The 16,286-nt window shown below is 36.8% G+C and overlaps 1 protein-coding gene across 1 annotated transcript in view; it reads right to left on the bottom strand.

The window, feature by feature from the left end:
* vcana (versican a) overlaps positions 1 to 5,775 on the bottom strand; it is a 50,738-nt gene extending 44,963 nt beyond the window's left edge. Inside the window, exons 1-4 of the mRNA XM_028457025.1 lie at positions 5,688 to 5,775; positions 3,227 to 3,610; positions 1,727 to 1,901; positions 1,504 to 1,631 (exon numbers count right to left, since the gene is read on the bottom strand). Coding sequence (XP_028312826.1) covers positions 1,504 to 1,631; positions 1,727 to 1,901; positions 3,227 to 3,610; positions 5,688 to 5,775 — 775 coding nt within the window. The remainder of the gene's footprint in view (positions 1 to 1,503; positions 1,632 to 1,726; positions 1,902 to 3,226; positions 3,611 to 5,687) is intronic.
* Positions 5,776 to 16,286: the final 10,511 nt, after the last annotated feature.

Here is a 16,286-nt window from a genome sequence, read left to right as displayed (position 1 = left end):
TGAGCACATTTCCACTCGATGACATTTCCTTTAAACACATTTAAAAACATGACACCTTTTGTCTCCTGACCACATGTTCACATGAAAGGCTCGTGCCTCTTAAAAGTTTAACGCACCATTAACAGATTAACATTTATTTTCCACATTAAACAACGGAAATCAAAAACGAGAGGAACACAAGGCCTTCACAGAAAACAAACCTTGCAACAGGAAAGATTGTCCTTATGTTTTCAGTTGGTCTTGGGTGTGACATGGCTTAAACTCTTTGATTTGTGATAGGATTGAGAGGGGAAAGTGATCATTATCTAATAAATAAGTAACTAAATGTCAAGTTGGATGATTGTTTAATGGGATTTCTAATGTCTCTTACTACGGTATCAGTGTTAATTTTTAGAGTCATAGTCTTTTAACTAAAATACTTATTAATTTAAGTCAAAATTTATCATCAGGACTATTTCAGTTTTAGTCTATTTTCAGTAATAAAAAGACATCAACATTTTATTCGACTAAATCTGTTATAAGTATAGTCGACTAAAATATACAGCATGAGAGTTTTTTTTTTTTTTTTTTTTAAAGGATTTTTTGGGCTCTAGTGGCCTTTATATGACAGTTGCTTGACAGGAAAGGGAGAGCAGGGAATGACACGCAGCAAAGGGTCCCGAGCCGGGAATCGAACCTGGGACCGGCTGCAGGTGAGGACCATAAATGGCTGCCTCCATTTATGGGGCGGGCGCTCAACCCACTGAGCTAAACACCACCCAAGCATGAGAGTTTATGCCTTTTATAAACATTTAATTACCATTTATCAACCTAATATGGAATGGTATTATTTTTTTCTTCACATGATCTCATGAGTTTTGATTGGATTTCATCCATCTGACAAAATTAGAGTTTAGTCTTTATTAGTCGATGAAAATCTAAATATAATTTGACATTGTTTTTGTTAACATGTTGGTTTGTTTTTTATCTAGTCATAGTCTAGTTATTGTTATTGAAGAAATCTATGAATACATTTTTTACAATCACTATTTCCAAAACCCTTTAAGACATTATCATTATTTCCACTCTTTTTGTGTTTCATGCAAATGCTTTCAGAACTGGTATTAATGGTTAATCTCTTGCTTCTGACATGTCCAAGTAAATCCAATAACATTGAGAGGGGGAAAAGCTAACAGTAGGAGGCCATTGGCATGTAATAAAGCAATTTCCCTTTTTTTTCTTATATGTGTCTATAAATACAATGTCTGATACATTCAGTTAGGATTTGGTCAAAATAATTTTCAGGGCTTTCTAGAGACATGTGCAAGCATATTTATGTAAGGCCACCAGACGATGCTCAGAGCAGTAAAAGCAACAGCATAGTTGGCAAATATTCAGCCCATTTAATAAGTTAAAAAATATAATCAGGAGAGCAAAAAAGATTGTTGTGCTGTTTAGCACAATAGTTAAATAAAGTGTTTTTAATTTCAGCCATAAACTTGAGTCTGACACCTCATTGCTTACCATCAAGTTTGTCCACATAGCAGTACACGTCATAGGTCTCTGTGGGTTTCCTTTCCCCATATGACCTGACACCAGGCTTTTCTTTAAGGTTACCATAGCAGCCCGGTCTTGGTTTTGTAATTGGGTACCTGCACACAAAATATCAGAAGAGGTTGTAAAGCATTGTTTTGGGGGTTTTATTCCCTCCATTTTTTTTTCCCAAAAGCAACTAAAAAAAGCTAACCTCACTGTCTGGTCAGCAATCCAACCAGCATCACACTGATCAAAGCCATCTTCATAGGCTGCCTTGAGTTGATCTTTGGTGGCGATGGATGCTCCAATCTTTTCACAGGCTTTGACAGCCTTCTGGTAGTCTAAAGTGTATCTGCTGGTGTTTGCTCGGTAGTGAAAGACAACACCTGCCCACAAATGGTTCAAAGAAGAATTTAACTTGTGAGGGTAAATATTTTTGCACAAAAATGTAAACATAAAAAGATTAAAATGGACATGCTTGTGGAGTTTTAAATTTAAAAAAAAATCTCACTAATCAAGTAAAATAACTGGACGTTCCTCCGTTTTTCCAAGGATGCAAGGCAGACAATACACTGACAAGATGAGAGAAACACTGCAGTACACAATATACATAAGAAAAAATCTCCACAGCTTTGTAACGCTGTCCTGCATTTCGGAAATCGATTCAGTCCCTGTGTGTAACAGGGTTGATGTGGAGATTAAAACGAGCAGCAAAAGTGAGCAGTGAATGCATCATCATGGAACAACAGTGAATTGGAAAGAAAACATACAAGGTGTGAATTGAAGTCACATTATAACTTAAATGGATTAAAAGAAAACACAAAGGGTCACCATTTTGCTTTGATCCCACAACCAATCAGAGACGAGCCTATCAAGTCTTTCCTTAACCTGGTGGTTTTCACAAGTGGGCCAAATACGAACCAGTTTAATCTTAAATGGGCTGCTGAATTTAGGTGAAGGAAAAAAAACTAATAATTTCAATATTATTGCGCCTTAGTTGGCAGTTCTACATGTAAATGGCATATATCAGTCCCTCCAGGGTCTTCACTTATAAATTCCTTGAGTTTGTGACAATTTTTTGTGTAGTTTGTAGTTTGGGGAATCTTGTGGAATTGTTTGCGGGAAATTGCAGGATTGTACCACAATGCAGAGGTGTGATTAAAAGCACTGGAAAATTTGCAAACCCCCTGCAAATATTGCTGTGTTTAATTGAATTTGTTAATTTGGAGGGATTGAGATATCAGAATCAGAAAAATATTTATTAATCCCCGAGTGGTAATTAGAACGGCAAAGAGTGGTATATTTAAAAAAAAAAAAAAAAAACATAACAACACTAAATAATTAAACACACAGAAAAAGTAGCGACAACACAAAGAAAATGTGAAAACGAATGATAAGGTGCAAAAATATTAATAATAATAAATACAAATAAATACAAGTATATATACATATGTAAACAGATTTATTTTTTTTATTTTTTTTTTTTTTTTTTAGGTGCATGGCAGGCCAGCTGCCAGATATTTGGTATTTTACTTTAATTTTTCTCTTGCTGGCCAAATTGGATGCTCTGAATGGTCAGATTTCCCCCCCAGGTCTTGAGTTTGACCTGTACTCTAACCCATTTAATCTCCTCTCCAATGAAAACTGTACATTACACTTCACAGCATTATTACCTTCTTTTTCAATAATATTTATGTTATGAATGTCTTACCGCTGACATCAAGGTTCACCGTATCCCTGGTGTCCTCAATGCCGTACATGACCTCACAGCGATATGTACCAGCATCACTGGCACGGAGCTTGACCATCGTCAAGGAAGCATCACCGACGTCCTCAGGGTGACTGGGCAGTGACACACGGTTCCTGTAGTTTGAGCCAATCTTTATCACCCCACTTTGTGCCACCATCACCGTAGTTTCTACTTCTCCTGTTATTTTGGTCCATTTGATCCGCAAGTAGTCGCTACTATAAATAGCAGTTCCATTGGGATTGGTGAGTGGTGCTGAGGTTGGGATTGTAGAGAAGAAGCAGGGGAGGTTTACCTTCCCAGAGAGGGAACCAGTGACAGGTCGAATAATTGATAATGTGTTTGATGCTGAAAGGCAAAAGACAAAAGTGTTAAATGTTGTTTCACTTCACAGCAGTTCCCTTCATTTTCCCCTTTAAACCTAAATCACGCTGTAGTTTCTGTTTACTATCATTCTAGCAAACCCAAGCAGATGCTATAAACTGCTCAACACATTTGCATTAGCAGGGTGTGACTACTACACCCAGGCTAATAAAAAAACATGCACACTGAAGTGAAACTAACTTTTGGAAAGTAATTTAAGCTTTTAACAGACTGTTTGTTTATGCATATGTTAATGTTACATATGTGTATGTATATGTTCTAAATACTGCATGTACAGTATATCATCAAAGTCAATTCTGAGAAAAGATTCTGAGCAAACGAAAAACTTTTTTCAATGACTTTCCAAAATGTTTGCTGTTGTTTTTTCCATGTTAAGTATAAAATTATTTTAATATTAAAGGGCTACTCAGTGGTACAATGGTTGTTGCCTCAGAGTCTGACTTTCATTACCAAAATTGAATTAAAATGTGCAGAAAAAAACAATCTAACACTAATCCATGGAAAATTTCAGCATCTTGAGAGCCGTTTAATTCACAAACTATCATTTATTTATTATTTATTTAATTAAAAAGTAGCTTTTTTTTTTTTTTTTTTTTTAAATGCACCGTACTAAAAATAATCTTCTTAACTCCTTGACAACACTTGTTAGAAAATTGGAGAGAAGGAACTTCACTTCATACATCCCGTTGAAAATGAACATGTTTCCTCAACTTAAAATACAAAGTGGGAATATACACTTTAATAAAGTGTTTCTTACCCTTCCTTAGGGATGGTCACAATTATGCAATAAACTAAATTAATTTACATAACTGCAATAACAAAACATGCATTGCTGTTGTAGTGTTGACCTTTGACAGCATGTTCAGACAAAGTCAAAAAGAATAGACACAAAGTGGAAAACCATCAAATTATTCAGTCAAACCTACATGAAATGTATATCTTTTAATCTAATTTCTGTCATCTTTTTGTAATTATTCTTGGATAATACTATTTTCTCCTATATTTATTGTATTTATTCATTCATTTATTCGTCCATACATTATTCTACAATAATTATTTCCCACTGATGGCTTTTAACCTAAGAGTACCATTTCATAATATATTGATTACTTAACATAATCACTTTATTTCCAAGTGAATTGACACATTACAGTGAAAACAATAGCAGCAAAAATTACGAAATATAAATTAATCAATTAATTAAATAATATGAAGACAGAACAAATTAAAGATGGAAAAAAGTAGCAATAAAAATAAGTGAGTGAAAATGTGAATGTGGTGAATATAAGCAAGTCAGCAGCAATGTTGTGGTTGTTGCTTTCAACAAGTACTCAGGAAGAACATTAGGGATGTCCCGATACAACTTTTTCAGTTCCAATACGATACCGATATTGCAGCCTTGCATATCGGCCGATACCAATATTGATCCGATATGATATCAGCACAAATCATACATACTTTAATTACTTATTTTGTAGTGTGTTAGAAAAGGCTTCATCAAGTGATGTTACTCAGACAGAGAACAATAGTCAGCAACAGTAGGTTACTTTGCTGGAGTGTGAACCACAGTCTCCTATGAATAGAAGTGCTGGAGGCAACATTTTTTATTGGAAAGCTTATATCGGTGATTTTAGATGCAGTCCCGTAAAATCCGATATTCGTTTTTTGGCTGATATCGGACCGATATTCAATATCAATATCGGCTCGGGACACCTGTGGAGAACATGCAAACTCAGTGAGCCAACCAGCAGCACCATTATACCACCAGGTTAGACGTCAGCCCTTCTCACTCTAATTTGGACTAAAAACTGCATCTACAAAGCTAAAAGAAACTTCCTATCAATTATTTAGTCATTTTTATATTAATCTGCAAACACAAAAATCAATATCCCTTTTATGTGACAAAAATAGAAAAAAGCTGCTTCCAAGCTCAATCTAAGTGTTAAACGCTTACATTGAGTGAAAACACAAAGGTATTAGCATCCATGTTCAGCCCTAAGTTGCTCGCTATCATATATACAGTAAGCACTTGTAAAGCTACCATAAGAGACCCCACAGGTGGACGTCACATACAGAAGTGAAGTGTTCATGTCTGGGGCCCCTGTAGCTCTGATGGCCCTTTGTCCCATGGCTCTGCCTTTGGATGAACACCTTTCAATTATACTTAGTTCCCAGTCTGGAAGTTGAACAGCTGGTTTCATCCTCTGGTCTAATAAGACCCTCTGTTAAAGCGCACATGCCTCTGGGGCTGTCCCACCACCGTTTCCACCAGAGCATTCCCCACATTGTTCTCAAACACAAAAAAAAAAAAAAAGATCAATCATGTTCTCCTAAGGGAAGTTTAAGTTAGATTAATTCATTCACATATAGAACACGATGAGAGGAAGGAGCGCTGATGGGGAAGATGCTTTTTTAAAAAAAAACAGAAGGGTGGGATGGAAAAGTGAGGGAAAAAAGGAGGAACGGTAGAAGGAGGAGTCATTCAAACCTACCTGTTGCAGTTGCAGCTTTACAGAGGCAACAAAACCAAAGGATTATCTTCAGATTGAACTTCATCTGTTGGATAAATATTAATAATAATGTATTAGGATTAGGAAACTGCTCACTGCTACATGTTTACACATTTTGTGTTATGCTCTCATCATTTCCAATAAATATTTCCAATCAAGCAAAAACAATCTGAAAGTTAAACCAACATTATTGAAGAATTAAAACGTTGAGGTGACATTACTGCATCCTCCCATCCATCAAAATGCAGATCACGTGACATGTTTGTTTTGATTAGAACTGGGATTTCAAGGCACAAAGCCATGTTTATTGACCCAGACTCTTCTTTAGTCAATTTGTGGGTGGCAGAGAACAAGGAGAGATATGGGGCTTCCTGTGGGGTCGACCCTTTTTTGGAGACATGAGGACTGCAGCAGAGCCCCGCGCACTCATTTGCACCCGCTGTGTAAACACCAGCGGTGGGGAAGCTTTTTGGCTTTCTTTGTGTTCAATCAGTCACAATCATGTTTTCATTTCACTTTGAACTATACCTTCAGTTGTATTGTGCATTTACTAGAGAAACGAAAGACGAATAAACGTATGGCATGTGTATGCCTACCTAATTGATTTCTATGGGAGCTTCTAAAGCCCCCGCTGGCAGGAGATACCAATACATTTACTGACGTGCTAATGACTGGGATCTCCATCCTTATCTTTTTCTTTCCATAATGACTTGTTTGCTTTAGCTCAACAGATGTCACATTAATAAAACACGGTACTTAAATAACACTTATAGATCATGTTCTAATGTATTTCTCATAAGTGTTATTTGTCTCCAAGTTGAGGGACCCAGAGGCAAAGGTTAGCTGAGGACACTGCAGCATCACTAGGTGCAATTACCTTCAATTCCACATAAACTGGAAAGTTATCTCAAATATAAATGCATATTTCTTTCTATTTGCCTTTACAAAACTTTGCTCCACTAAAAATCCATGCGTAAAGATATAATGTGTAAAGTAATGATATTAGAGTTGATGTATTCACATTCACGTATTTAAAGGGTAAAAGAAAGCAAATACTTACGTTTATTCGTTTGAGTTTTGTTTTGTTTTGTTACTCCATAAAGTGGAAAAAATCTCATTGAAGTTCCATAAATCCAGTTAATCCCAGTGCGTAATTTGCGTGCGTAAAAGCGCCTAAACGGGTCCTCTCCAAGCCTTCCTTCCTCTTTGTGATGCTCCAGGACCAGCTTGGTTCTGCACAAGGCAAAACGAACCGTGAAGTGCTGGCAAGCACCGAGCTCAATTTGCCTATCTTACACTGTCAATCCCTAAGTGTAAAGAGGGGAGGGGCCCCATCCAAAAAGTGACGGAGACACCTTTTTTGGAGGAGGGGTGCGAGTTAATGATAACACGTGCCTAAGAGGTGCCGCGCACCCATATTCAATCACATTAGGTGTATAATCAGCGGTCTGTTTAATGACAACGTTTCTGTCCTGAAAAGAAAAAGTGAATCCTTTCAAATAATCTTGTTTTTTTTTTTTAAAAAAAGATACAATCAAATCAATTATTCATACTTTAGAAAACCTGATGAAAACGTTGTGTTTCTGTCTCTTATTTTCTTATTGTTTGCGTAGATAAATCCTCCACACACAAACTCTGATAAAGGTCTCACATTGATGTGGAAAGTGCCAGTCGTATCCAAGGGTGAGCACAGTGGAAACTGGGTGGTGCAGTCTGGAGACTTTTCTCTGTTTGACTTTGAGTCACAACACAAAGTTTGTTCCAACAACATATTTCTGTTTCTCCCAAACCCATGGAGTACTTTTGGACTCATCTGAGTGCACACTAGAATTGTGTAACATAATATCAGAAACACTTCTTTTTTATTTTATTACTGCATTAATCCAGATTTACAAATAGAAAGTGTGTGCTATCACCACAAAAGGCAAAACAACACTAATAGTTAGTGACGTAAAGAACTTATAAAAGTTAATGAGAGTCAAATACAAAGAGAGAAATCAAACCTCAATCATACTGGATGTGTGACTAAGTTTCTACAGTAAAAGCTATAATGATTAATTCATCAAAATAACTCACTGATAACTGACACACATGTTTCAACTCCTCTCATAAAGGCTAATTATAATGATTTGTTGCTGGTGGCTATAGGTAGGAGGGGCCACGGCAGCAGTTTTCAACTAGTGGGGTTAAGACTCAAAAGTGGTCACATACCTGTGCTTTTGTTTCAAATAAGGATGTATTCACCATAGCAGAATCATATAGAGTAGGTGACAGTGGTATCGGTTGTGTTTTCCTCTTGGTTTGTGAGTTCCGCTTTGAATTGCACCCTTGATCAATTGTATTGGTTTTGGAATAAAAAAAATGATCCCCAATGGTGGATCAGCACTTTGTATTGCAGCTCTGCCACCATTGGTGAAGGAATGTGAGTGTGAATGGATGCATGGCTAAAATTGTGAAGTGTTTTGTTGCTTGTAGCCTACTTTGTATCACCTTGTGTTACCTGGGGCGCCTCCAATTGCCAACCCACTGCTACCCCTCGGGGAAAATGGAGAAAAACTCAGAGAAATCATTTCACTTCGGTGATTAAGTATGCATTGTTATTATTATTACGTATAGAATTATCTGGAACAGAACTGAATCCAGTAGCTTAATCTTTTCTATCCAGTAGCCATGGTACTCACTCTTCAGGAATTAAGTATTTGTGTGAAAACTTAACAATGAAATGAAAATTAACAAATAAAACAGATGTTTAGATGATTATAAAGGTGAGTATCACAAAGGTTTAAAAGTGAACCAACAACTTAAAATTTGAAAGTTAATTTCTACATTTCACATCAATATATCTTTAAAAGTAGAGGCTTTATTAGCTTACTTGTGCAAAGGGAAAAAAATCACGTTCATTTATTATGTGTGGGCAATGTAGTCCATTATCTGAAGCTGAAACCTGAGTTTTATACTCTGTCATGTTTCCAAACCAAAACTCATGTCAGAATTTCTACATGACCCATCACATGAATGCACTTTTTTCATGAGGTTATAACCGTTTTGGAGATTTTCAGCCAATCAAGGCTCACATGTCAGGATTACTCTTCATATTTCTGCTCCCATTGAGAGGATACAATGAAATAGCATTTAAATCCAAACATTTGAGCGCTTAGTTCCGTGTCATCCAGTTCACTGAAAGTTATGATGTTATCCCAACGAAGAGCAGAAACATGATGGTGGACAGATATTGACTTTGCAGGAAATGAAAAATGCAACTTTAAAAATGACGATCAGTGCAGCATTTGGATATCAACAGATGCATCCAACAGAACAAGGAAGACACCTTAAAACAGGAAAGTCAGCACTACCATTGATTACTTTTACCTCATGAAACCAGTTGGATTAACAAGAATGGAGCACTACCTTGAGTAATCACTACGTCACAGTTTGTCAGACATGCTGACCACCACAAGCGTGCCTTTAATGTACTTTTTATTGCATATGCAGCTTTTAAATCTCCTCTCATTCCTACTAGTAAAGGTAACAAATACTAGTCTTGTAATTGGGCCGTCTTTTTCATTTGGGCTGAATATCACTTTATTGAAGCATTTAAAAGTAACATGAGAGGGAATTGTTTGGGGACTTTAGCGGTGAACTCTAATGAGGCAGACTAATTGCTCTAAATCATTGTATTGTGGGGTGAAGCCAGCAGAGCAGAAGTGAAAAGCCTCTCAGAACACCCTGCACCTGAGGCCTGAGGGCCCTCAGAATGAATCATTGTAATCCTTTCAATGCACAGAATGACTTACGACAATATATTTATATGTTGCAGAGATGGACTGGACTCTGAGTGGAGGTCAGACCTACCTATGGACAGGAACAGGTGAATATGTGTTGCACTGTGATGTAATACTATTAAGAAAGTGTCTATTTGTACAGACAACCCCCGGTGCTATTGGTACATTTACCGAAGTACACGTACGTAGCATCTTAGGGTTAGGTTTAGGTTCTAACCTAATATTGCAACAACTTTTAGGGTTAGGGTTAGGTTTAGTCCTAGTCACGTGACCTAAACTGGCCAATGAGGGGGCGCTGCGTACGGATAGAATGTCGGTATATTGATACGGCAACCGTACGGATAACCACTGCATACTATCAAACACCCTCACATCGTGCAGTGACTGAAGTTTGAGGCAGCATTTGCTCGAGGTGAAAGTAATGGAAGTAACGTTACTGTAAGTGAGTTGCTTTAATGGGTACATTTTTGAGGATATTTCTAAATTAGCAACTTTACTTACATTTTAAAAGTAATCCGTTACATTTCTACACCCAACGTTACTGAGTAAATTCTTATTTTTTTGTTTTAAAATGACAGACGGACATTGTGAAACTATAAAAAAAAATGAAATGACCAGACAACAATGAAATGCATCACATGACCAATCAGATTAAATGTCATGCACCACGCCAAAACTGCATAGAATGCCGGTTATTTTCTCTGTTTTAGAGTTTGTAAATGTAGCTATACTGACAGCCTGATATTTTCTGATATTTTATGTTCTACAGATGCCTTTGTGGAAAATAAAATGTACTTGTACTATACAATTTCAATCAAGTAACAGTACTTCTCCTTGAGTAATATATATTAGTACTCTTTACACCTATGGCATTTACCACCTGACCCCCCTCCTCATTTACAGGAATCATTTAATCACTTTACTGCACTCTATTCTAAACTTTGCCACCGTAAAGTTAGAAGATGTGAGTCCTTTTCTGTCACGTAAAATGTCTCTATGACAGATGAGTAGCCAAAGAAGTCCTGTTGCCTTTCAGAGCCAATAAATCATAGTAAAAGGGACGGTCAGAGAGCGTTTGATCTTGGTGATCCGCTGTGCGGGCCCCAAAACAACCCTCATATCACATGACCTATAAAGGTGGTCTGCCTCCGGCCCCATGCCACCTTAGAGGGTATAAAAAACATATTCACCTGAAGGCATCCGTAACTCTGTTTAAAAACCAGATTTAAAAAAAAAAAAAAAAAAACCTTGTTATTTGATGCAGCTCTGAATGTTCATTGCTGAGTTTTGAATATCAATGACCGAACCAAACAAAAAAACATTGTGATGTGTCAAAAAATGGATGAAAAAAGAAGAATATTTCACAAACACTAAAAGCACAGTTTGCCGTGACCCGTAAAGGTTCATGTGTGTTAGCGGTGAGATATTTTTGTCTGGTTTAATGACAGTGAAGCTTCAGGTTGGAGCAGAGAATGTGGGAAAATAAATATGCCTGAGGATCTATGCTTACCTTGATCCTTTGGAGTCAAGTGTGGCAGCTTAGACCCCCCCCATAGGTGATCTGTTCAGCTTTCCTGAGAGGTCACGAGGAGAAGGAACTTCATGGAAGGGATTTGAGACACGTCTTTTTGAACCCAAATCAGCTCATTGTATACCTACAGTTTGTTTACAACCATTGTTAGCACTGCATAGGACAAAGCCAATCCATTATAGTCAGAGAGTTACTGTAGATAATCTACAGTAGGTTTGAAAGACATTTAATATTTTAACTTCAACATCAACTTTAATGGTATATCGTTTAAAAGCAGTTGCAGAGCTAATGTTTGTAACATGCCTTATAACTGGGTCGAACCTGTGTTAACCCATAGGTCAGTCCACACACATGCCTGTGCATAAATGTAGTGCTCAATTACTTAAATATGCAAAAATAAAACATGAGCAGTATGAGTTACATCAAAGCTTATTATCGAAATCCTTAAAGCCAATAATATTTGAAGTTTAATTATTCTAGATTTAGTCGCTAATTAAGGCGTTAAGCTGATTCATCAGGTTTTGATTTTTATGTTGACTACAAAACAGGCATTAAACAAGCAGGTTAAGTCTGTGCAGAGAGGAATTGATGCGTGAGAGGAGCAGATACACAACGCACTTTACAGATTACCGATTCCCTTGGATTTGGCGCTACTTTCCTTTTTCCTGTGGATGAAATCAGGGCATGGACTTTTTTTATTTGTTACAGACTGATAGGGGAGATGTGTTTTTACCTGTAGTAGTATATACAAACTTTTGAACCCCCTTTTATTTCAAACGTAGCTGTCTAAAATGTATTAAATCAGAACTATAAAACTGTGGTTTGTCATTCATTTCTGAACACGTGGCGTCTCTCAGAACCTGACACATACGTACATGTACAGCAGCACAAATTAACGTTTGTTGACGAGCATGTCAACAAACTTTTGTTCAAGAAAAAGTTTAAGAAAATGATCAAAAAACCCATTATTTTGTAGTTAGCGATGGATTTTTTTTTGTGTTTTTGACTCAATGTGAAAATCAATGCCACATTTAACCTCATTCAATGTTCATTTTAGAGTAATGGTTCAATAAATTAAATATCCTAAAATATGTATTACTAAATGAGTAATTATAAAATAAAACTCAATATAGCCATATCTGTCAAAATTGCAAAATTTAAGACATCTAAAAGTAAAAATCCAATTTAAAGACAGTGACTCAGAGTAAGGCAATATCCTCAACTCAACTTTTATATAGCGCAAATTACAACAGAGTCATCTCAGCACGCTTAACAAACTGTATGGTCCACAGTAAAAAGGAAAGAAAGAACTCAATAAGATCCACATATAGAACAGACAGAAAAGTGTGTACTGCCAATGTGCAGATGAGCAAACAAGTAGTAAAGTGTGTGTTTTCTTTGGACCGTGTGTTAACCTGCAGTTGTCGGTCATTGTTGGGACAGTTGACAAGTTATTTAAATAGATAAAGGTCAGAGATTCATCCCTCGAGTGAAAAAAAAATCATGTTTTCATATTTATTTATTCATCGAATGCTTAATCAGAACCGTAATTGTGAAAAAACGCTTGTGAAATATGTTATTATTTTATATTTATACAAAAGACTAGAATTGACTCCTCTGTAACCTGAGAGGTATCACTCTGTTTAAGTCAAAGCCTTTCATGACTTTCTTTACATATAAATTAGTAGAAAAAGTCTCTGTATTCTACATTTTCCTTCCTGCTTGTATGTGTGTATATGTATAGACTTTTACTTTTTCACTTTTACTTTTTTCATAGTTGTAGAATTCTGCTCATACCAGTATAAATATATTACTCCAGCTAAAATCACAATAAGGCCCTGATAGTTACCTTGTTCTGAGCATGACTTGTAATACTGGTTGAATTCTTTCACCTCCTAGTGTCGTTTCATCTGATGATGACTCATCTTTATCTCCGTCACGGGTCAGAAACATGGACGGGTTGATCTTTGAGAAGTTCAGCAGACTGGGAACTAATCGCACCATCAGAGGAAGAGGAAAGGGAGATGAGTCAATAGCCAACAACCACACACAGATTAGGTCCATATTTTTGCCAGTTAAAGTCCAGGTAACAGAATGATTGTAACCATATGATACTCTTATAATTTGCCATGTTGTTTCTTTAGCTGTAGTCAGCTACTATGAGTGTCCGTTCATAAAATGCTTTTGATGGAGTTTCTGGTAAAACTACAGTAAAAAAAGAAAACGTTTTTTTGTGGGTGGTATAAAGGCTTCAATTTATCAAGAGGGAAACCCTTTTTTGAAAATAAAGTGTTTTTTTTCCTCATTTCATCTCAAACTATTTTTTCCCCATTTTGTGTCATTAAAAATAATGAGTTCAAACTGATGGTTCTTAACTTCTCTGGCCCACTAACCATCGCCCCTTCATAAAATGGAAAAGAAATTCTGACACTTGAAATTGTGAGTGCAAATATAGTGCAAGTTGTAGCTTGTAAAGAACATCTGATCCAAGTAGAGCAAATGTAGCCTTCTTAATAATAATAATAATAATAATAATAATAATAATAATCTAACCTTAATTCATCACAGTACTGAAATTCTTCTCTGTATTGTTTTCACCAAGGCGTAGCGGTGGGTGGAGATTAGGGTTAAGGGACTGGAAAATGTTGGGTTTTAAATGTAACATTGCTATATCTAATGTTATCAGCATGTTGTTTCCAAATAAAATCACAAATCTATTTCATTTTTATTTTTGCAAAAATAAATGTGTGCAACAGGTCTGAAAACAGCCTGTGACCTTTCATTTCAATAACACCCTCTGTGGCTATATTAAACTGTAACAAACTGCTTATTAATGCTCATTTTGTCAGGTTCTGTTTATTTTTGTTTGTGTTTAGCCCTGGTGGTTCTTTTAGTCATTCCAAGTCTTAGTTTATTCTGATTGTCGAGTATGATCTCCCATGTTTATTCTTATCGTTGTGTCTCCACCTCCCGGTGATGTCATTGTGTTTGGGTTCTGACTGATTAGCGACCTCATGTTTTCCACCCAGGTGTGACCCGTTCCCATATCAAGCTTCCCTCACTATTTAGCTGAGTGCTTGGACACAGTGTGGTTGCTGGATCATTGTCTAATGTGTATTGTGGACCCTGCTGGTGTGCTGCTGCGTTTCGTCTCCTGATCCCTGTACCTCCTTTTTGGATTTCGGTTACTCTTGGATTAAACATGGACTGATTCCAAGAACGATACTCCTGCATTCCGCCTCCATCTTTCTCTGCTTTTGGGTCCACACCACCACCAAACCCTGACACATTTAATCAAAAATGGAATAGAATTATTTAAGGCCTAGAGTTCTATTTATGTTGGAGTGAACAATGTGGCTGGTACTGTGCGTCGCTTATTGAAATTTCCAATTTTTTTTGCTTCTAACAGCTGGAAAATTAGATTATTTACTTCACCAGACACTGGTCATAATCTTAATCCCTATTTTATAGATGTATTGTCTAACTATAGTAACCTGCCTACAGTTTTAACACCTGTCAAACAATAATACAACTGAATATAAATAATGTTTTAAAAAGATGAGCTAGTGACTGAATCACAACACCCTGGAGCTCCATCCTGGAAAGAAGTCATAGTGCCAGAACCACAACTGTTGATCAGGTGCTCCATGATATTTGGACTGTGAACAAGCAGTAAGCATTACTCAATGAGCAAATATGATGTCATCTTCAGTTAGTTCACAGCCAAGTAGTTTTAGACGTTCTCGTTACAGTGTTACGGTGGTGAACACAAAGAGATCTCTGTCTGTTCCCAGGGGCAGGAAAGCAGGAATACTCCTGTCATTCCCCCAGATGACGGGAACTCTACAGGTGCACAGAGTAAGTAAATGACGATGATAAGCAGACGAGTGAATACTTCATTTTAGGCTGGCACAGTCATTATTGCTGTTTCACAAACTGCATGTGTAAGGCCGTTCAGTGGCACATGCAGGCACGTCATGCACCGACTATTGATTATAGATGCCCTTGTTGGAAGGCACAGTTTCTCAAGGGTCCGGCACCCAAAGGTGGGTGGCTGACCTCAGTTTTCAGTGGATCGTAGGCACTTGTTTTGTCTAAAGGAAGAAAAAATGAAAAAAAAAAGAAAATATTCCACTAAAAAAAAAAAAAAAGTAGCAGTAGTAGTGTTCATCACAGGCACCAGCAGACAGCCGCGACCCTGAAATAGGACAAAGCAGGTCTGAAAATGGATGGATAGTATTCATTAGGTTAATCTTTTTTCTTTTACTTTGTATTCATTGGTGAGATAGTCCTTCATATTTTATCAAACTTGTTTTTCTCCTATATTTTAAAATCAAAGTATAGTTAATAGAATGTGTATTTATTTTTATATAAACCATCATTATTTGATTTACATGTTGGTTCATTATTGGGTGTTCCATGTCATTGTCTCATTAATATATATATATGTATATATATATATATATATGCGGTCGCCTGTGGAAATTACTTTATTCAAAATCAACTAAATAACACTAATCTTAAGTTCAATAATAAACCAATATTTTCACACATTTTGACACCATTCAAATAGTACGGTAAGCAGATGCACTTGTTTTTGCTTCATCCGCACAGTGTGTTACCATCCAAACTGGTGTAAATCATCATGTGACTCCCTAACTTCTCGATCTATGCGTTTTACAGAGACGAGTGTGTGACATTCCTGTGGGGATTACCAAACTAACTGAAGTTCATGTTGAGGGATTATCTGTCGGCCACCCGCGGCCTTCAGCAGATTTACGGGTATCGTCAAAATGATAAAAGGCAGCGAGAAGGTG

Source organism: Gouania willdenowi, chromosome 9, assembly GCF_900634775.1.
Source record: "Gouania willdenowi chromosome 9, fGouWil2.1, whole genome shotgun sequence".
Classification (NCBI taxonomy): domain Eukaryota; kingdom Metazoa; phylum Chordata; class Actinopteri; order Blenniiformes; family Gobiesocidae; genus Gouania; species Gouania willdenowi.
This window is presented reverse-complemented; position numbering and strand designations above follow the sequence as displayed.